The 19,280-nt window shown below is 37.1% G+C and overlaps 1 protein-coding gene across 1 annotated transcript in view; it reads left to right on the plus strand.

Annotated features, from left to right (window-relative positions):
- The first annotated feature begins 2,604 nt into the window (after positions 1–2,604).
- The window catches only part of LOC128550007 (uncharacterized), a 30,398-nt gene continuing 13,722 nt past the window's right edge, over positions 2,605–19,280 (plus strand). The window contains exons 1-6 of the mRNA XM_053527834.1: positions 2,605–2,704; positions 3,254–3,415; positions 4,628–4,721; positions 9,013–9,076; positions 15,668–15,771; positions 16,436–16,759. Of these exons, the coding sequence (XP_053383809.1) occupies positions 2,606–2,704; positions 3,254–3,415; positions 4,628–4,721; positions 9,013–9,076; positions 15,668–15,771; positions 16,436–16,759 (847 nt within the window). The 5' untranslated portion in view covers position 2,605. The remainder of the gene's footprint in view (positions 2,705–3,253; positions 3,416–4,627; positions 4,722–9,012; positions 9,077–15,667; positions 15,772–16,435; positions 16,760–19,280) is intronic.

Here is a 19,280-nt window from a genome sequence, read left to right on the forward strand (position 1 = left end):
GTACTGTTCGCTATTCAGTCAGTAAATTTTCTGAAAACATTCCTTGAAATAATAAATGGTATTGCCCATATTGAATGATGGACCAGTCCATTTTAGAAATTCAGCAGGGTAAAAGTTAAAATATGATTGCCTGAATATATTACAGTTTACAGCAATGATAAGATTACCAGATGAATTGTCAGTTGAAGAAAAAAAAGTGAGACTTCAGTCTGTAATAGATGCATTAGATTTAAACAAGTGTCTAGATACAGGTAAGTCAGTATACAAGTATTCACTCTGTTTTACCCTGGCATGTTAGAATATTAGTAGAAGCTTGTTGAATCAGAGTGTTTTCTGTATCCCGCACTATCCTTCAAAACCTAAAGTAATCAGCATTCTTTTAGATGTGTCCCCCATCAGGGCAGTTGTAGGTGCTAGTAAACATAAACTTAGACCTTTAAATTTTGTTGAAACCATGGCTGCTATTGTTCACATGTTTTGATTCGGTCTTAAATCTGGTTTTTTTCTGTCTGCATTAGTAGGGATAATTTTGATGAAAATAAGTTAACAAGATTTAGTCATTACCTGTTTAAAATCCTAGATCCACCAGATTTTTTTTTAGCTCACCTGAGCAGGTGAGTTTTTCTGATCGCTCGATGTCCGGCGTCTATCGTCAGTCGTCTGTCGTCTGTCGTCCGTCGTCTGTCAACATTTAGCTTGTGTATGCAATAGAGGCTGTATTTTTCAATTAATCTTCATGAATATTGGTCAGAATGATAATCTTGATGAAATCTAGGCCAAGTTCGAAAATGGGTCATCTCGGATCAAAAACTAGGTCACTAGGTCAAATCAAAGAAAAACCTTGTGTATGCGATAGAGGCTGTATTTTTCATTTAATCTTCATGAATAATGGTCAGAATGATAACTTTGATGAATTCTAGGCCGAGTTCAAAAATGGGTCATCTCGGGTCAAAAACTAGGTCACTAGGTCAAATCAAAGAAAAACCTTGTGTATGCGATAGAGGCTGTATTTTTCAATTAATCTTCATGAATATTGGTCAGAATGATAACCTTAATGAAATCTTAGCCGAGTTCGAAAATGGGTCATCTCGGGTCAAAAATTAGGTCACTAGGTCAAATCAAAGAAAAACCTTGTGTATGCGATAGAGGCTGTACTTTTCAATTCTTCCTCATGAATATTGGTCAGAATGATAACCTTGATGAAATCTAAGCCGAGTTCGAAAATGGGTCATCTCAGGTCAAAGACTAGGTCACAAGGTCAAATCAAAGAAAAACCTTGTGTATGCGATAGAGGCTGTATTTTTCAATTGATCTTCATGAATTTTGGTCAGAATGATTGCCTTGATGAAATCTAGGTCGAGTTTGTAAATGGGTCATCTCGGGTCAAAAACTAGGTCACTAGGTCAAATCAAAGAAAAACCTTGTGTATGCGATAGAGGCTGTATTTTTCAATTGATCTTCATGAATTTTGGTCAGAATGATTGCCTTGATGAAATCTAGGCCGAGTTCAAAAATGGGTCATTTCTGGTCAAAAACTAGGTCACTAGGTCAAATCAAAAAAAAACCTTGTGTATGCGATAGAGGCGGTATTTTTCAATTGATCTTCATGAATTTTGGTCAGAATGATAACCTTAATGAAATCTAGGACAAGTTCGAAAATGGGTTATCTGGGGTAAAAAACTAGGTCACTAGGTCATATCACGTAAAAACCTTGTGTATGCGATAGAGGCTGTATTTTTCAATTGATCTTCATGAATTTTGGCCAGAATGATTACCTTGATGAAATTTAGACCAAGTTTGAAAATGGGTCATCTCGGGTCAAAAACTAGGTCACTAGGTCAAATCAAAGAAAAACCTTGTGTATGCAATAGAGGCGGTATTTTTTAACTGATCTTCATGAAATTTAGCCAGAATGATAACCTTGATAAAATCTAGGCCGAGTTCGAAAATGGATCATCTGAGATCAAAAACTAGGTCACTAGGTCAAATCGAAGAAAAACATTGTATATGCAATAGAGGATTTATTTTTCAATTGATCTTCATGAAATTTGGTCAGAGTGATTGCCTTGATGAAATCTAGGTCGATTTTGAATATGGGTTATCTGAGGTCAAAAATTATGTCACTAGGTCAAATTAAAGAAAAATCTTGTGTATGCGATAGAGACTTTTTTTTTCAATTGATTTTTATGAAATTTGGTCAGGTTGATTGCCTTAATGAAATCTAGGTCGAATTTGAATATGGGTCATCTGAGGTCAAAAACTAAGTCACTTGGTCAAATCAAAGAAAAAACATCTGTATTTGATAGAGGCTGTATTTTTCAGTTGATCTTCATGAATTTTGGTCAGAATGATTGCCTTGATAAAATCTAGGTCGAGTTTGAACATGGGTCATCTAGGGTCAAAAACTAGGTCATATCTAAGAAAATGCTTGTTTTATCGCAAGAGACCAATTTTTTGGTCCAATCTTAATGAAAATTGGTCAGAATATTTGTTTCCATGAAATCACTAGGTCAAACATGTTTTACACTGTTATGGAGTGTTTCTTAGGTGAGCGACCTAGGGCCATTTTGGCCCTCTTGTTTCTTATTGTTATAATTTTACAGAGATGGGAGGTATTTTCACACCTGGACTATCTGGAAGGGAGATGAAGAGAGCCAGTATTGCTTGTGAATTAATACGGGACCCAGACATTATATTTCTTGATGTGGGTTGCTTTTAGGTCATTTTAAACTTCTTTTTATTAAATACATTTTTGGCCTAGGAGTAGGTAGACACTTATATCTTAGGCGTATGATTAAGGTAAATAGATTCCTTCTGTTTTAAACTAAAAAATATCTGTGTGACTAGCACACCAGACAGCTTTTCCTAATACAATGAAACACTGCTTAATCAAGCATCAATGGCTGAAATACTAGGTCAAACCTGAGTATATATATATTATATTGTCCCAGCAGTTTTCCGTATATTTTCTATGTTTGGAGCGCTCAGTACCCTTGATAACTAATTTTGTTCATCCTTTTGTGGCTTTGAGCAATCAGTGCTTTACTATATTTTAAATACTGCCTAGAACTTACTGATTACAATCAAAAGCAATATTTTGAAATGAATCTAGAGTTGTGCCAAGTTAAAATCTATCCCTGTTACTTGTATACGTCATTTTACATTGCTTTTCAAATGGCATTAAAGAAGAGTCAATAACTGTTTGCATACAGTATAAAAACAGCATTATGTATATGTTTTCGATACTTTACAGGAACCAACTACTGGTTTAGACTCGAGTACGACCACCAGTTTGATATCACTGTTGAAGACGTATGCAGCAGAAAGCGGCAAGTCGGTTATAGCCTCGATACACCAACCTTCGTCGCAGAATTTCTTTCAGTTTGATAAACTCATGTTACTAACTGGAGGGCAGGTTTGAAAGTTTTTGAATGAACATTATTAGGTCTCAAGAACTACTTTAATATGGATTACACTTTCTTTGCCTTTATATAATTATCCCCCCTCCCCATCCACTCCCCCTGAAAAGCTAAGGGGTATATGGCAAAAATGTCCAGTTATAACAGTTGTATGGAGTATAACTGCAAAACTCTTAAAGGGCATTTGTTTTAACAATGACAAAGGCCATTTAGAGCAAGTGCCGTGTGCATAAACCAGAATCTTTCTTTCATCTTGAAGTATCTACCTGTATAATTTTACTCATAGCACCTTCTTTGCAGCATTAAACCAAACCTGTTAAAGGATAAAACTTTACACAATGGCAGTGGCCTAGTGTACAAGAACTATCTAGCTGAAGAAAAACTTAAGTAACACCCTTTATTTAATTTAATCATAACACTTTGTTGGAGCATTAATCCAAAACTGTTTTAGAGATTCTGTTATAACTATTTCAATGACAGAGGGACCATAGAGAGGACGTGCAAGTGTATAAGAACCAAAAGTACTTTCTTGAGCTTTTTTAATTGTCTCCCTGTATTTAATTTTCTCCTAACACTCTTATTCAGAGCAGAACTTTGGAATAATTCAAGGAATTCTGTTATAATTTTACACATTGACGAAGGCCCTTGAGAGGATGCAGTATATAAGGGGGTCCTCCATGTCCAAGTGGTTAACATGTCTGATTCCGAATCATTTACTCCTCATCAATGTGAGTTCAAAACATTGCTTCTTGTGTAGAATTTTTCATTCCAGCTGGCTAACATAAGGTCAGTGGTTGTACGCAGGTGGCTGCCCATGCTTGAAACAATGCCTGGAGGCGTGCCAGTGGTTTTCCTTCAGCATCAAACTCTAGAAAAAGTCACCATATGACATTATTTGTGTCAGTGTAACAAACAAAAAGACCCCCAAAAATATTGCTTTTAGATTAACCTCCATATTGTAAATTTACTTGAAACCTTCAGCTTAATAAGCATTGTAAAGTACAGCTAAAGAACTGCATTGTGTATAAACAAAAACTCTTGCAAACACTGGAGTACCGATAGTAGTTGTCTTGATAACACATTTTCATCTCTAGCCAGATATTTGCCAGTTTTTTGTCATATTCAATTTCAGTGCACCACTATGACATATGATACTATGACATAATAACTGACATACTGACAGTAATTTTATACTTTCTGGTTTTCAGGTAGCATATTTTGGAGAGACGAGCCAGGTAGTACAACATTTTCAGTCTGTTGGTATTGCAGTTGAAGAGAACTACAACCCTGCAGATTTCATATGTAAGATATCAATGTTTGTAAAGAAGAAAGTTTCATTTGTAAAGAGTTTTGTCGAAACTTGTCAGAAGTTAAAACTGACTTAAAGATACATAGAGGTTTACATTTCCAGTTTTTATGCCCCCCTTCAAAGAAGGAGGGGTATATTGTTTTGCATCTCGGTCGGTAGGTTTGTGGGTCGGTAGCTCCCTAGATCAGTTTGTATCAGTCGGTCAAAGGTCAAGGTCACAGTGACATGGAACACTTAAGTGGTTTCCTGATGAGAAATCAAGAACACTTGGACCTAGGATCATGAAAGTTGATAGGGAAGTTGGTCATGACCAACAGATGACCCCTGTTGATTTTGAGATCAGTAGGTCAAAGGTCAAGGTCACAGTGACCTGTAACATTTAAATGGTTTCTGGATGAAAACTCGAGAACACTTGGGCCTAGGATCATGAAAGTTGATGGGGAGGCTGGTCATGACCAGCAGATGACCCCTATTGATTTTTGAGGTCAGTAGGTCACAGTGACCTGGAACAGTTAAACCATTTTCATACGATAACTTGAGAATGTTTGGGCCTAGGATCATGAAAGTTGATAGGGAGGAGGTTGATCATGACCAGCAGATGACCCCTTTTGACTTTTTGGGTCAGTAGGTCAGAGGTCAAGGTCACAGTGACCCAGAACAGTTAAATCCTTTCCAGATGATAACTTGAGAATGCTTGGGCCTAGAGTCACAAAACCTGATAGGGAGGTTGATCATGACCAGCAAATGACCCCTATTGCTTTTGAGTCAGTAGGCCAAAGGTTAAGGTCACATTGATCCAGAACAGTAGAACTTTTTTTGCCAAATAAGAATAAAATGCTTTGGTCTAAGATCACATTTGATACGGAGGTCACTTACGCCTGGTAAATGACCCATAATCATTGATTTGAGGTCAGTACATTGTATGTTAAACATCCACAGTGAACAAATAATTTCTGTTCCTTGTGCAGTTACTGAATGCATCAAGGGGGGTATTTTGTGTTCTAAGAGCTCTTGTTGCGGTAACTGAGAAGTGTATTTGTCTGTCATAAAGTTACACTGCTTTGTATCTTTTTACCACCTTGAAGAATTTTTAGCTCACCTGAGCACAAAGTGCTCATGGTGAGGTATTGTGATCATGCTGTGTCCGGCGTCCGTCCATGCAACCGTCAAGTTGTCTGTCCGGCGTCAACATTTGTGTTTAAATGACATCTCCTCCAAAACCAATGAATAGATTTTGATGCAACTTGGCCAGGATGTTCCTTGGGTGGTCCTCTACCAAAGTTGTTCCGCTTGGTTGCACATAGGGGCTGCCAGAGCTAAAAATAGAAAACATTTCAAACGACATCTCCTCCTAAATCGATGGTTGGGTTTTGAAATAATTTAATACAAATGGTCCTTACGTCACCCTCTACCAAGATTATTCAAATTATACCGATTTGTCAAAAAATATGGCCACTAGAGGGCTTGGTCACTTTTCCCTATATGTATATAGTGGAAACTTTAAAAATCTTCTTGTATGAAACTGCTTGCCCGATTTTAGAATAATTTTACACAAATGGTCCTTGTGTAACCAAGATTGTTCAAATCATTCCGATTCGTCAAAATACATGGCTGCCAGATTGCGTGGTCACTTTTCTTCTCTGAATCAATAATAGGTAGAGCCTTGATATTTGGTGTGTGATATCAGATTTGTAATGTCTACAATAATTATTGCCCTAGGTTCAAAAGTGTATGTGACATGTATATAATATAGGCTAACATAGAAGAAACACACTTGAAGCCTTGTACACAGGTGAACGCTTTAGGGTCAATGACCTTCTTGTTAAATAACTTTGTACAAATACAGTTTGTATCTCAGTTTCCAAAGAATCAAGCAATTTACTTCCAAGATAACCAAAATTCATCTTAAAAGTGTTACATGTGTTTGCTACATATATATATATATATATATATATATATTTTTTTATATTAGAGTAATATAGAATTATAAACATGTTTTATAGTTCATGCTTATCAATACCTTTTTTCTTTCCATTAGGCAGCAATGCAGTTGTTTTTTTTAAATGTATACATGCATAGATACTGAAATAACTTTGCACAGACATTTACCATTAGTTGTAGCATTCAAGACCCATACCACTTCCTTAAAGGTCAAAGTCACACTTTGAGTCAAAACATTATGGCTATTCATGGAAAGGAATTAATATAAGCACTTACTTGCTTGTTTTCCAATCCAACATTTCACAAATGTATTTGGCACATGTATTTAATTATGTAACTTTATCGAAAGAAATAAAAATATGTTTAAACTAAACTAGCCCCTGGAAGGATTTCAAGGAAACTTGAAATAATGTTCACCACACAGAGACAACATGCAGAGCGCATGTTTTGGATGTCTCAGTTCAAAGTCAAGGTCACACTTAGGGGTCAAAGGTCATATCAGTTTGTGTTGTGTCTGCTCTGTAATTCTTGAACTGTTTGAAGGATTTCAAAGAAACTTGGCACAAATGTTCACCACACCGAGACGACATGCAGAGCACATGTTTCGGATGACTTGCTCCAAGGTCATGGTCACACTTAGGGGTCAGAAGTCATATATGACTTTGCTTCGTGTATATTGCTCTGCATTGCGGTGCTCTTGTTTTTATTTGGCAGATCCCTTTTTGTTCACTTACAAATAATTTTTTTTTGAATTACTTCCCTTTTATTTTACTATAAATAGCTTATTTTCAAACTTTTTTATTATTGGCCATAGGGAAAAACTGGGACCACTTTCCTGTTGTACAACATGGATGGTACCTCCAATTTTTAGTTGTTTTTTGACATACCTGTACCTGGTAAGGATTTTTTTGTGGACTTAGATTTTTTCTAAACTTCTTCCCTTTGTTGTTCCTGTCTTTAGGCTTCAACAGTCAAGTTCTTTAAATTTTGCTCCCATCCTCTGATGTAACCCTTCGTATGTATATTGCCCCGCTTGGCGGAGCTCTTGTTCTGTTATTGTTTGCTCTGTAATTTTTCATGATTGTTTGGATATTCAAATGTCTTGGAAGACACATTCACTATAACAAGTTGACTTGTCTTGTTCAAGTTTTAAAACTTAAGCAGTTTCAAAAATAATTTATTTTCATTCTGTCTTTGTTGCACAACCAAGATAAGCAAAAGGGAGTTATAATAATTCAATAAACTTGCTTTTATAATGTACTTCACCAAAACATGTTTTTTTTCTAAATGTTAATTTTTGACCAATGTAATACAGTTATTCTTAAAATGATACCATTCCTATCAAATTTTGAAAATACCTCCTGACTGTGAATGTCTAATGTCCATTAAGCGCCAATTTAGTATAAATAAGAGTAAATTATCAGATGATAAAAGTCTCAAAAAAATCTTATCACATGATCAAAATATGATTGACCACCTTTAAATGCATAGAATGATATTCAAATAACTTATAATACAATGAAATATTTAAATAGAGGATAATTGTTGGTTTCGGTGTAATATCACGTTATAATTTCACCGAGTGGGCACCAAAAGTGATATTTTCACGAGTGGCGCAGCCACGAGTGAAAATAACAACTTTTGGTGTTCACGAGTGAAATTACCGTGATATTACATCGATACCAACAATTTTTCTGTTTATTTTATGTCTAAAACTCTACTTTTGTTGTGGTTATTTCAATAAAATGTCGAAATTTGCGGGAAATTTTATCAGGAAGCATCGCAAAGATGACGTCATTTTAACGACGTCATCGTCATATTGTTTCCGGCTTTCAGTACGCTCGGTAAACTTTTTGACGTTAATCCGGGTATCAGATTTGATAATTTTCACTGAGTGGCCAGTGAGTTTATCAGGATATAATTCACCGTTATATTTCGATAAACCACCGAAAAACATAAAATAATAGTTTATAATTGCAGTAGAAATGTAAAGTCATTTTCCTTTTCCAGTCCATGACTTTAGTAAACATATTTTGTTGTCAAATATGAGGAAGCCATCCAGATGGCTTACAGAAGGTCGGTGGTTCTACCCAGGTATCCACCCATGATAAAAAAATGCACGGAGGGGCACCTGGGGTCTTCCTCCATGATCAAAGCTGGAAAGTTGTCATATGACCTATACTTGTGTCGGTACGGCGTTAAACTAAACAAAAACAAAAACTCTATTGTCAAAGTGCCATTACACACAGGACTCAAGCTTCCATGTTCTGACATAAAGCAGAAGGATTCGTGTTCTGTGGACATATTTCTATTTTTTTTATATTTTTTCATGTACTGTTACAGTGGAAGCATTGTCAGAGAGTGAAGAAGTTAGAACAAAGTTATTGTCGGCTTCGAAGAGCAACAGGTATGTTATGATTCTTTACGTCCAGTCAATAGCATGCTTCATTTTGAAATGACATAGTGGTTAAGGTCTCTAGCTTCAGATCACTAGCCACTCACTGCTGTAAATTTGGATGATAGGTGTGACTTCAAATCACTAGCCTCTCACTGCTGTGAATTTGGTTAAGATGTGTGACTTCAAATCACTAGCCTCTCACTGCTGTGAATTTGGATAAGATGTGTGACTTCAAATCACTAGCCTCTCACTGCTGTGAATTTGGTAAGATGTGTGACTTCAAATCACTTGCTTCACACTGCTGTGAATTTGGATGAGATGTGTGACTTCAAATCACTTGCCTCTCACTGCTGTGAATTTGGTAAGATGTGTGACTTCAAATCACTTGCTTCACACTGCTGTGAATTTGGATGAGATGTGTGACTTCAAATCACTTGCTTCACACTGCTGTCCATTTGGATGAGATGTGGGACTTCAAATCACTAGCCTCTCACTTCCGTGAATTTGGTTAAGATGTGTGACTTCAAATCACTAGCCTCTCACTGCTGTGAATTTGGATAAGATGTGTGACTTCAAATCACTAGCCTCACACTGCTGTGAATTTGGATAAGATGTGTGACTTCAAATCACTAGCCTCACACTGCTGTGAATTTGGTTGAGATTTGTGACTTCAAATCACTTGCTTCACACTGTTGTGAATTTGGATGAGATGTGTGACTTCAAATCACTAGCCTCTCACTGCTGTGAATTTGGATGAGATGTGGGACTTCAAATCACTTGCTTCACACTGTTGTGAATTTGGTTAAGATGTGGGACTTCAAATCACTAGCCTCTCACTGCTGTGAATTTGGTTAAGATGTGGGACTTCAAATCACTAGCCTCTCACTGCTGTGAATTTGGTTAAGATGTGAGACTTCAATCACTAGCCTTTCACTGCTGTGAATTTGGTTAAGATGTGGGACTTCAAATCACTACTCTCTCACTGCTGTGAATTTGGATGAGATGATAAGATGTGGGACTTCAATCACTAGCCTCTCACTGCTGTGAATTTGGTTAAGATGTGTGACTTCAAATCACTAGCCTCTCACTGCTGTGAATTTGGATAAGATGTGGGACTTCAAATCACTAGCCTCTCACTGCTGTGAATTTGGTTAAGATGTGAGACTTCAATCACTAGCCTTTCACTGCTGTGAATTTGGTTAAGATGTGGGACTTCAAATCACTAGCCTCTCACTGCTGTGAATTTGGTTAAGATGTGAGACTTCAATCACTAGCCTTTCACTGCTGTGAATTTGGTTAAGATGTGGGACTTCAAATCACTAGTCTCACACTGCTGTGAATTTGGATAAGATGTTGGACGTCAAATCACTAGCCTCTCACTGCTGTGAATTTGGATAAGATGTGGGACTTCAAATCACTAGCCTCACACTGCTGTGAATTTGGTTGAGATGTTGGAATTCAAATCACTAGCCTCTCACTGCTGTGAATTTGGTTGAGATGTGTGACTTCAAATCACTAGCCTCTCACTGCTGTGAATTTGGTTGAGATGTTGGAATTCAAATCACTAGCCTCTCACTGCTGTGAATTTGGTTGAGATGTGTGACTTCAAATCACTAGCCTCTCACTGCTGTGAATTTGGTTGAGATGTTGGAATTCAAATCACTAGCCTCTCACTGCTGTGAATTTGGTTGAGATGTGTGACTTCAAATCACTAGCCTCTCACTGCTGTGAATTTGCTTGAGATGTTGGAATTCAAATCACTAGCCTCTCACTGCTGTGAATTTGGATGAGATGTGTGACTTCAAATCACTAGCCTCTCACTGCTGTGAATTTGGTTGAGATGTTGGAATTCAAATCACTAGCCTCTCACTGCTGTGAATTTGGTTGAGATGTGTGACTTCAAATCACTAGCCTCTCACTGCTGTGAATTTGGATGAGATGTGGGACTTCAAACCACTAGCCTCTCACTGCTGTGAATTTGGTTAAGATGTGGGACTTCAAACCACTAGCCTCTCACTGCTGTGAATTTGGATAAGATGTGGGACTTCAAATCACTTGCTTCTCACTGCTGTGAATTTGGTTAAGATGTGTGACTTAAAATCACTTGCTTCACACTGCTGTGAATTTGGATGAGATGTGTGACTTCAAATCACTTGCTTCTCACTGCTGTGAATTTGGTTAAGATGTGTGACTTAAAATCACTTGCTTCACACTGCTGTGAATTTGGATGAGATGTGTGACTTCAAATCACTTGCTTCACACTGCTGTCCATTTGGATGAGATGTGGGACTTCAAATCACTTGCTTCACACTGTTGTGAATTTGGTTAAGATGTGGGACTTCAAATCACTAGCCTCTCACTGCTGTGAATTTGGTTAAGATGTGGGACTTCAAATCACTAGCCTCTCACTGCTGTGAATTTGGTTAAGATGTGAGACTTCAATCACTAGCCTTTCACTGCTGTGAATTTGGTTAAGATGTGGGACTTCAAATCACTAGTCTCTCACTGCTGTGAATTTGGATGAGATGATAAGATGTGGGACTTCAATCACTAGCCTCTCACTGCTGTGAATTTGGTTAAGATGTGTGACTTCAAATCACTAGCCTCTAACTGCTGTGAATTTGGATGAGATGTGTGACTTCAAATCACTAGCCTCTCACTGCTGTGAATTTGGTTGAGATGTTGGAATTCAAATCACTAGCCTCTCACTGCTGTGAATTTGGTTAAGATGTGTGACTTCAAATCACTAGCCTCTCACTGCTGTGAATTTGGATGAGATGTGGGACTTCAAACCACTAGCCTCTCACTGCTGTGAATTTGGTTAAGATGTGGGACTTCAAACCACTAGCCTCTCACTGCTGTGAATTTGGTTAAGATGTGGGACTTCAAACCACTAGCCTCTCACTGCTGTGAATTTGGTTAAGATGTGGGACTTCAAATCACTAGCCTCTCACTGCTGTGAATTTGGATAAGATGTGGGACTTCAAATCACTAGTCTCTCACTGCTGTGAATTTGGTTAAGATGTGGGACTTCAAATCACTAGCCTCTCACTGCTGTGAATTTGGATAAGATGTTGGACGTCAAATCACTAGCCTCTCACTGCTGTGAATTTGGTTAAGATGTGGGACTTCAAATCACTAGCCTCTCACTGCTGTGAATTTGGTTAAGATGTGTGACTTCAAATCAGTAGCCTCTCACTGCTGTGAATTTGGTTAAGATGTGTGACTTCAAATCACTAGCTTCTCTCTGCTGTGAATTTGGATAAGATGTGTGACTTCAAATCACAAGCCTCACACTGCTGTTAATTTGGTTAAGATGTGTTTCTTCAAATCACTTGCCTCTCACTGTTGTGAATTTGGCTAATATGTGTGACATCAAATCACTTGCCTTTCACTGCTATGAATTTGGTTAAGATCTTTGACATCAAATCACTTGCCTTTCTCTGCTATGGATTTGGCTAATATGTGTGACTTCAAATCACTAGCCTCTCACTGCTGAGAATTTGGTTAATATGTGTAATTTCAAATCACTAGTCTTTCACTACTATGGATTCATTCATCTGAGAAAGTCATTCAGCAGGCTAACGGATAGTTGAAGGTTCCACCCAGATGCTTTGCTTAACTTTCAGGGGTCTTCTTTCTCCATTAAAAGCTTAAAAACTGCTGTATGACCAGTTTTGTGTTGTTGTCCCATCAAATATATTTTTTGACAAGTATTCAGCAAACTTGGTGAGAAAAAATTGGCATTGCATGTCCAATTTTACTAACTGAATCTTCCAGTTTTCTTCAGACTTATTTTAGATTCATTTGGACTAGGTCTTGTTTCTTGCTTTTGAATGTTTTGGTTTTGAGAACATTTGAATGTTTTTATGCTCCACGAACGGGTGTGGCATATAGTCGCCACCTTGTCTGTCTGTCCATCCATCACACTTCTTGTCTGGAGTATAACTCATCTGTAACTTCATACAATGATAGAGCTCATTGAGAGAAAGTGCAGTAACTCTATGTGGTCCCTTTTTTGAATTATCTCCCTTTCTTGAAAATCTTGTTGGGAGCATAACTTGAATACTATGTAAGGTGTTGACTTCATACTGTATTAATAGAAGTCAGTGACAAGAAACCGCAAGTCTAGATGGTCCCAGTTTTGAATTATCTCCCTTTTTTGAAAACCTGGTCTGGGGCATAATCGGATACTAGGTGAGATATATTGACTTCATACTTTACATATTCATAGAGATCAGTGCTGACCACATTTCACCTGAATACAACCTCCATGACTGAAAAGCCACATGTGACAGCAATTTCAGGGAGCATCTGTGGGTGTTACCGATCGCCTTGTTAGTTTTGAGAACATTTAAATATTCTCAGGGTTGTAAGAACATACTGCCTCAGAGGTCAAGAATAACAGGTCTGTCAAAAAGGTGATCCTGAATTTGCCAAATAATTGACTATGGAGAAGGAGGGAGGGTACTGGCTAGTTTTCCCTATGAGGAAAACATTTAAAATCTCTGAGTCTGTTGGCCTTTCCCCTCTTTCAAAGTAATTTAGCACCAGTATTTTTAGCTCACCTGAGCCAAAGGCTCATGGTGAGCTTTTGTGACCACTCAATGTCCGTCGTCCATCCATCAGCATTTCCTAAAAAAATCTTCTTCTTGAAAACCACTAGGCAGAATTACACCAAACTTCACAGGAATGATCCTTGGGTGGCCCCCTTTCAAAATTATTCAAAGAATTGAATTCCATGAAGAACTCTGGTTGCCATGGCAACTGAAAGGAAAAACTTTAAAATCTTCTTGTCCAAAACCACAGGGCCTAGGGCTTTGATATCTGGTGTGTAGCATCATCTAGTGGTGTTCTACCAAAATTGTTCAAATTATACCCCTAGGGTCAAATATGGCCCCGCCACGGGGGTCACATGGTTTATATAGACTTATATAGGGAAAACTTTGAAAATCTTCTTGTACAAAACCATATGGCCTAGGGCTTTGATATTTAGTATGTAGCATCATCTAGCGGTCCTCTACCAAGATTGTTCAAATAATCCCCCTAGGGTCAAATATGGCCCCGCCCCGGGGATCACATGGTTTATATAGACTTATATAGGGAAAACTTTGAAAATCTTCTTGTACAAAACCATATGGCCTAGGGCTTTGATATTTAGTATGTAGCATCATCTAGCGGTCCTCTACCAAGATTGTTCAAATAATCCCCCTAGGGTCAAATATGGCCCCGCCCCGGGGATCACATGGTTTATATAGACTTATATAGGGAAAATTTTGAAAACCATCTTGTACAAAACCACATGGCCTAGGGCTTTGATATTTGGTATGTAGCATCATCTAGTGGTCCTCTACCAAAATTGTTCAAATTATCCCCCTAGGGTCAAATATGGCCCCGCCCTAGGGGTCCCAAGTTTTACATAGACTTTTATAGAAAAAAAGTTTAAAAATCTTCTTGTCTGAAACCACAACACTTAGACGTTTGATATTTGGCTTGTAGCATTTTCTCATGGTCCTCAACCAAAATTGTTCAAATTGTACCCCTTGGGTGAAAAGAGGCCCTGCCCTGGGGGTCCCAAGTTTTATATAGACTTATATAGGAAAAAGTTTTAAAAATCTTCTTGTCTGAAACCATACGACCTAGGCTTTTGATATTTGGTATGATGCATTGTCTAGTAGTCCTCTTCCAAAATTATTCAAATTATGCCCCTGGAGTTAAAAGAGGCCCCGCCCTGGGGTCACTTAGTTATTATGTTAGTTATATAGGAAAAATACTTAAAAAATCATCTGATCCTATTTCCAAGACTGTTTAATTATAATTACCTGATGACCCCAAGTAATATGATGTCACTTGACTGTGACCTTGACCTACTGACCTACTTTCTTGTTTTTTAAGATACAGCCTTGAAATTTTGATGACATACACAGTTTTGCACACAAATCATAAAACTGAATTTCATTGACCATGAATGTGACCTACTGACTGTCTTAATATGTTATCATCAGTTTGACATTTGAAACATGTAGCTCATATTACTCAGGTGAGCGATCCAGGGTCATCATGACCCTCTTGTTTTTTGATGATTGTTGATCAAATTTTTTGCCTGCCTTCTTAGCTCAGTTGGAAGAGTGCAGATCTGAGGATTTTTGGGTTGTGAGTTTTACCATCAAGCCAGTTCTCTGTGATATTTTGATGAAGACTTTGTTTCTGAAATCATTTAATCTTTACCTCTGATCTATGTGGTAAAATTTGCTTTTACTTTCTTGGAACTGGTGTGTACTGGTACAGTTTCCAGTAACACTGGTTAGCCTAACTGCATTACATAACTGAAATACTACTGATGGTGCTAAACCCAATTCAAACAAACCACAATTGAGACCTGTCTGAGCTGTGAAGCTCTGGTGAATGGTCTATGGCCATCATGGTCCTCTTGTTTGATATCTTCTCAGAACCTTATTCTTACTGGAAATCAAGTCCTGCTGCCACTAGCTTTTTAGCAATTTCATATATAGGTAATCTCAAAGAGAATCTCAATTTATGAAATTATAAATAAGAAGACTACCATAGTCAAATCAGTATTCAAATCTGATGTTGTTCTTTTTATATCCACAGGGTGCAATATAGAGATGGAGAAATGTTGAATTTTTCTGGTGGCATAGAAGTGGATGAAAAATTAGCTAATGGTGTTGCATTTAGTGATATGGGTAGGTGTGATTAGTTACACACTGTAAAATCCTAAATAGTTAAACTCTGTAAATTCGTTAATACTCATTGGAAACTTTTTTTTTTATTTCTTGCCAATCAACAAAATTTGATCTCAACAAACAGATTAAGTGCCTATTAATTTTAAAATTTGAGATCCACTTATTGTAAAATTATTAGTATTCCCAGTCATTTAATCTTCAAAATTAAGATTAACTTAAGTCATATTCTCATGAAATTTCATGTCAACAAACTTAAATGATTTTCCAGTTGTTATGTCCCTGTTTTTTTCTGCCTGTACATCACCAAAATTTAAGCAGAAAGATTGACTTTCAAATGTAATATTACTAAGATGTTTTAGTGTAAATAAAATCATTTGATACTAAATTCTTACCTTCTAGAACTAGACAGGACACCTTGTTTAATAGTATCTAAGACTGCTAAATCTGGTCACATGTTTTTTGACTAGAAGTTTTACTGGCCAGGAGTTTTTTTTGTTTTTTTTTTTCAAAGAAAAAAGTAAAACCTAGAAACTTTTATTTTAAAAATATACTAAAACATTTTTTTAAGTTCCTTCATGCCACAAATTATACTTGTCATGTTGAAAGCTATGGGGCTTCTATCTTGGGTAATATCATTTATTCATTTTTTATGGTTATTTTCCAGATCCAGGCAGTGTACATATGAGTCTTCTTGACCTGGAAAGCCCAGAAAATGAACTTGAAATTCATAGCGTAGACTCAGAACGAAAATGGCCAACAGGTTTCTGGACTCAGTATAGCCAGTTGACACTAAGAACATTTCGAGAATCTCGTAGAAGAATACTTGACAAAACAAAATTACTTGAAAATCTGTTGATCTGTGGCTTTGTGAGCCTGATATTTTTCCAGCTTCCACGTAATGAAGATACGTTACGGGATAGGATGGGAGCCGTGTTCTTCATTGCTGCTCATTGGGCTTTTATACCCTTATTTGATGCTGTTACATCATGTAAGTTTTATGTATTTCCTTAACATTATAATTCCATCTTAACACTTTGGTTTTGTATTGTGTAAAATTAAAGGAATTCCAGATAGAGATAGAACCTGTGGGGAACTGTTTTATCGCTTATTCACTATTTAGTGATTTTGTAAATTCATGTGATACCCTATATTCATTTTACGGATTTCAAAAAATCATTTTGTGATACAATTAAATAAACACATTTAGGGATATGTCGTTTTCATTTTTAGCTCACCTGAGCCAAAGGCTCGGGGTGAGCTATTGTGATCGCTCACCGTCCAGCGTACGGCCCTCCGTCGTCCGTCCGTCCACACTTTCCTTTAGACAACATCTCTTCCTAAACCATCGGACCAATTTTGATGAAACACCTCAGGGATGTTCCTTGAATGGTCTTCTTTAAAAATTGTTCAAAGAATTGAATTTCATACAGAACTCTGGTTGCCATGGCAACCAAAAGGAAAAACTTTTAAAATCTTTTTGTCCAAAACCACAGGTCATAGGGCTTTTATATTTGGTACGTAGCATCATCTAGTGGTCCTCTACCAAGGTTGTTCAAATTTATACCCCTAGGGTCAAATATGGCTCCGCCCTGGGGGTCACATGGTTTACATAGACTTATATAAGGAAAACTTTGAAAATCTTCTTGTCTGAAACCACAAGGCATACAGCCTCAATATTTGGCATGTGACATCATCTAATGGTCCTCTATAAAGATTATTCAAATTATGCTCCTGGGGTGAAAAGAGGCCCCCATCCCGGGGGTCCCAAGTTTTACATAGACTTATATAGGAAAAAACTTAAAAAATCTTCTTGTCTAAAACCACAAGACCTAGGCCTTTTATAGTTGGTATGTAGCATTGCCTTTTGGTTCCCTACCAAAATTATTCAAATTATGCCCCTGGGGTGAAAAGAGGCCTCCCCCCGGGTGTTTCAAGTTTAACATAGACTTAAGTAGGAATTTTTTTTTTAAATCTTCTTGTCTGAAACCACAAACCTAGGCCTTTGATGTTTGGTATATAGGATTGCCTTGTGGTTCTCTACCAAGATTGTTCAAATTATGCTCCTGGGGTGAAAAGAGGCCCTGCCCCGGGGGTTCCAAGTTTTACATAGACTTATATAGGAAAATAAATTTAAAAAATCTTCTTGTCTGAAACTGCTAGGTTTAGGCTTTTGAAATTTGGTATGTTGCATTGCCTAGTGGTCCTTTACCAAGATTGTTCAAATTATGCCTCTGGGATAAAAAGAGGCCCTGCCCTGGGGGTCTCAAGTTTTACATAGGAAAAAAGAGTTATATAGGAAAAAATAATTAAAAAATTATCTGATCATATTTCCTAGACTGTTTTATTATAATTACCTGATGACCTCAAGTAATTAGGGGTCACTTGACTGTAACCTTGACCTACTGACCTACTTTCTTGTTTTTTTAAGATACAGCCATGAAATTTGGATGACGTGTACAGTTTTGCACACCGATCTTAAAACCGACTTTCAGTGACCATGAATGTGACCTACTGACCTACTTTCTTGCTTTTAAACATACAGCCTTGAAATTTGGATGACATGTACAGTTTTGCACACCGATCTTAAAACTGATTTTAAGTAACCCTGAATTTGACCTTCTTACCTACTTTCTTGTTTTTTAAGATACAGCTTTGATATTTGGATGACATGTATATTTTTGCATGCTGATTTTTAAACAGACTTTCAGTGATCATCAATTTGACCTACTGACCTACTTTCTTGTTTTCTAAGCTGCAGCAAAAGGATTTGGACCACCTGTAATATTATTTTTACAGATTTCAAAAGTAATCTTGCATAATCTTTACCTTGACCCACTCTCCTAATTTTCTTGTTTTTAAAACTTTAGCTAAGAAATCTGTTCTAGCAAACAACTCTACTCAGTTGAGCGATATCGGGCCATCATGGCTCTCTTATGATATTAGTAGTTATTTTTGGATATCACTAGGTGTGATTTAAAGATATCACAAAATGACTTATAGATATCTATAATTTATTCATTTGATATTGTAATATCAGTTTTAATTTAGCTCATCTGAGCATGAAGTGTGCTAGGTAAGCTATTGTGATAACTGAACATTGTCCGTTGTCTGTCCTTCCACACTTTTTATTCAGACAATAACTCATCAATGTAACTTTGCTTAGATATTCCTTGGATGGTCCACTATCAAAATTATTCAAAGAATTTTATTCCACACAGAACTATGGTGCCATTGTAGCTGAAAACATTTTCTACTCAGAATCCACTTGCTGGAAAAATTGATAGAAATATTCCTTGGTTACACTCTGCCAAGATTATTCAAATAATTCAGATTTGTAGAAAAATATTGCTGCTAGAGGGCATGGTCTTTTTCCCTATATGTATATAGTGGCAACTTTGAACCTGCCTAATTCATAATCATTTCACAGAAATGTTCTGTAATCCACTTCCAAGATTGTTCAAGTTTTTCTGATTCGTCAGAAACATGGCTGCCAGGGTGGAGAGGTCACT

The sequence above is a fragment of the Mercenaria mercenaria genome, chromosome 17 (genome assembly GCF_021730395.1).
Source record: "Mercenaria mercenaria strain notata chromosome 17, MADL_Memer_1, whole genome shotgun sequence".
Taxonomy (NCBI): domain Eukaryota; kingdom Metazoa; phylum Mollusca; class Bivalvia; order Venerida; family Veneridae; genus Mercenaria; species Mercenaria mercenaria.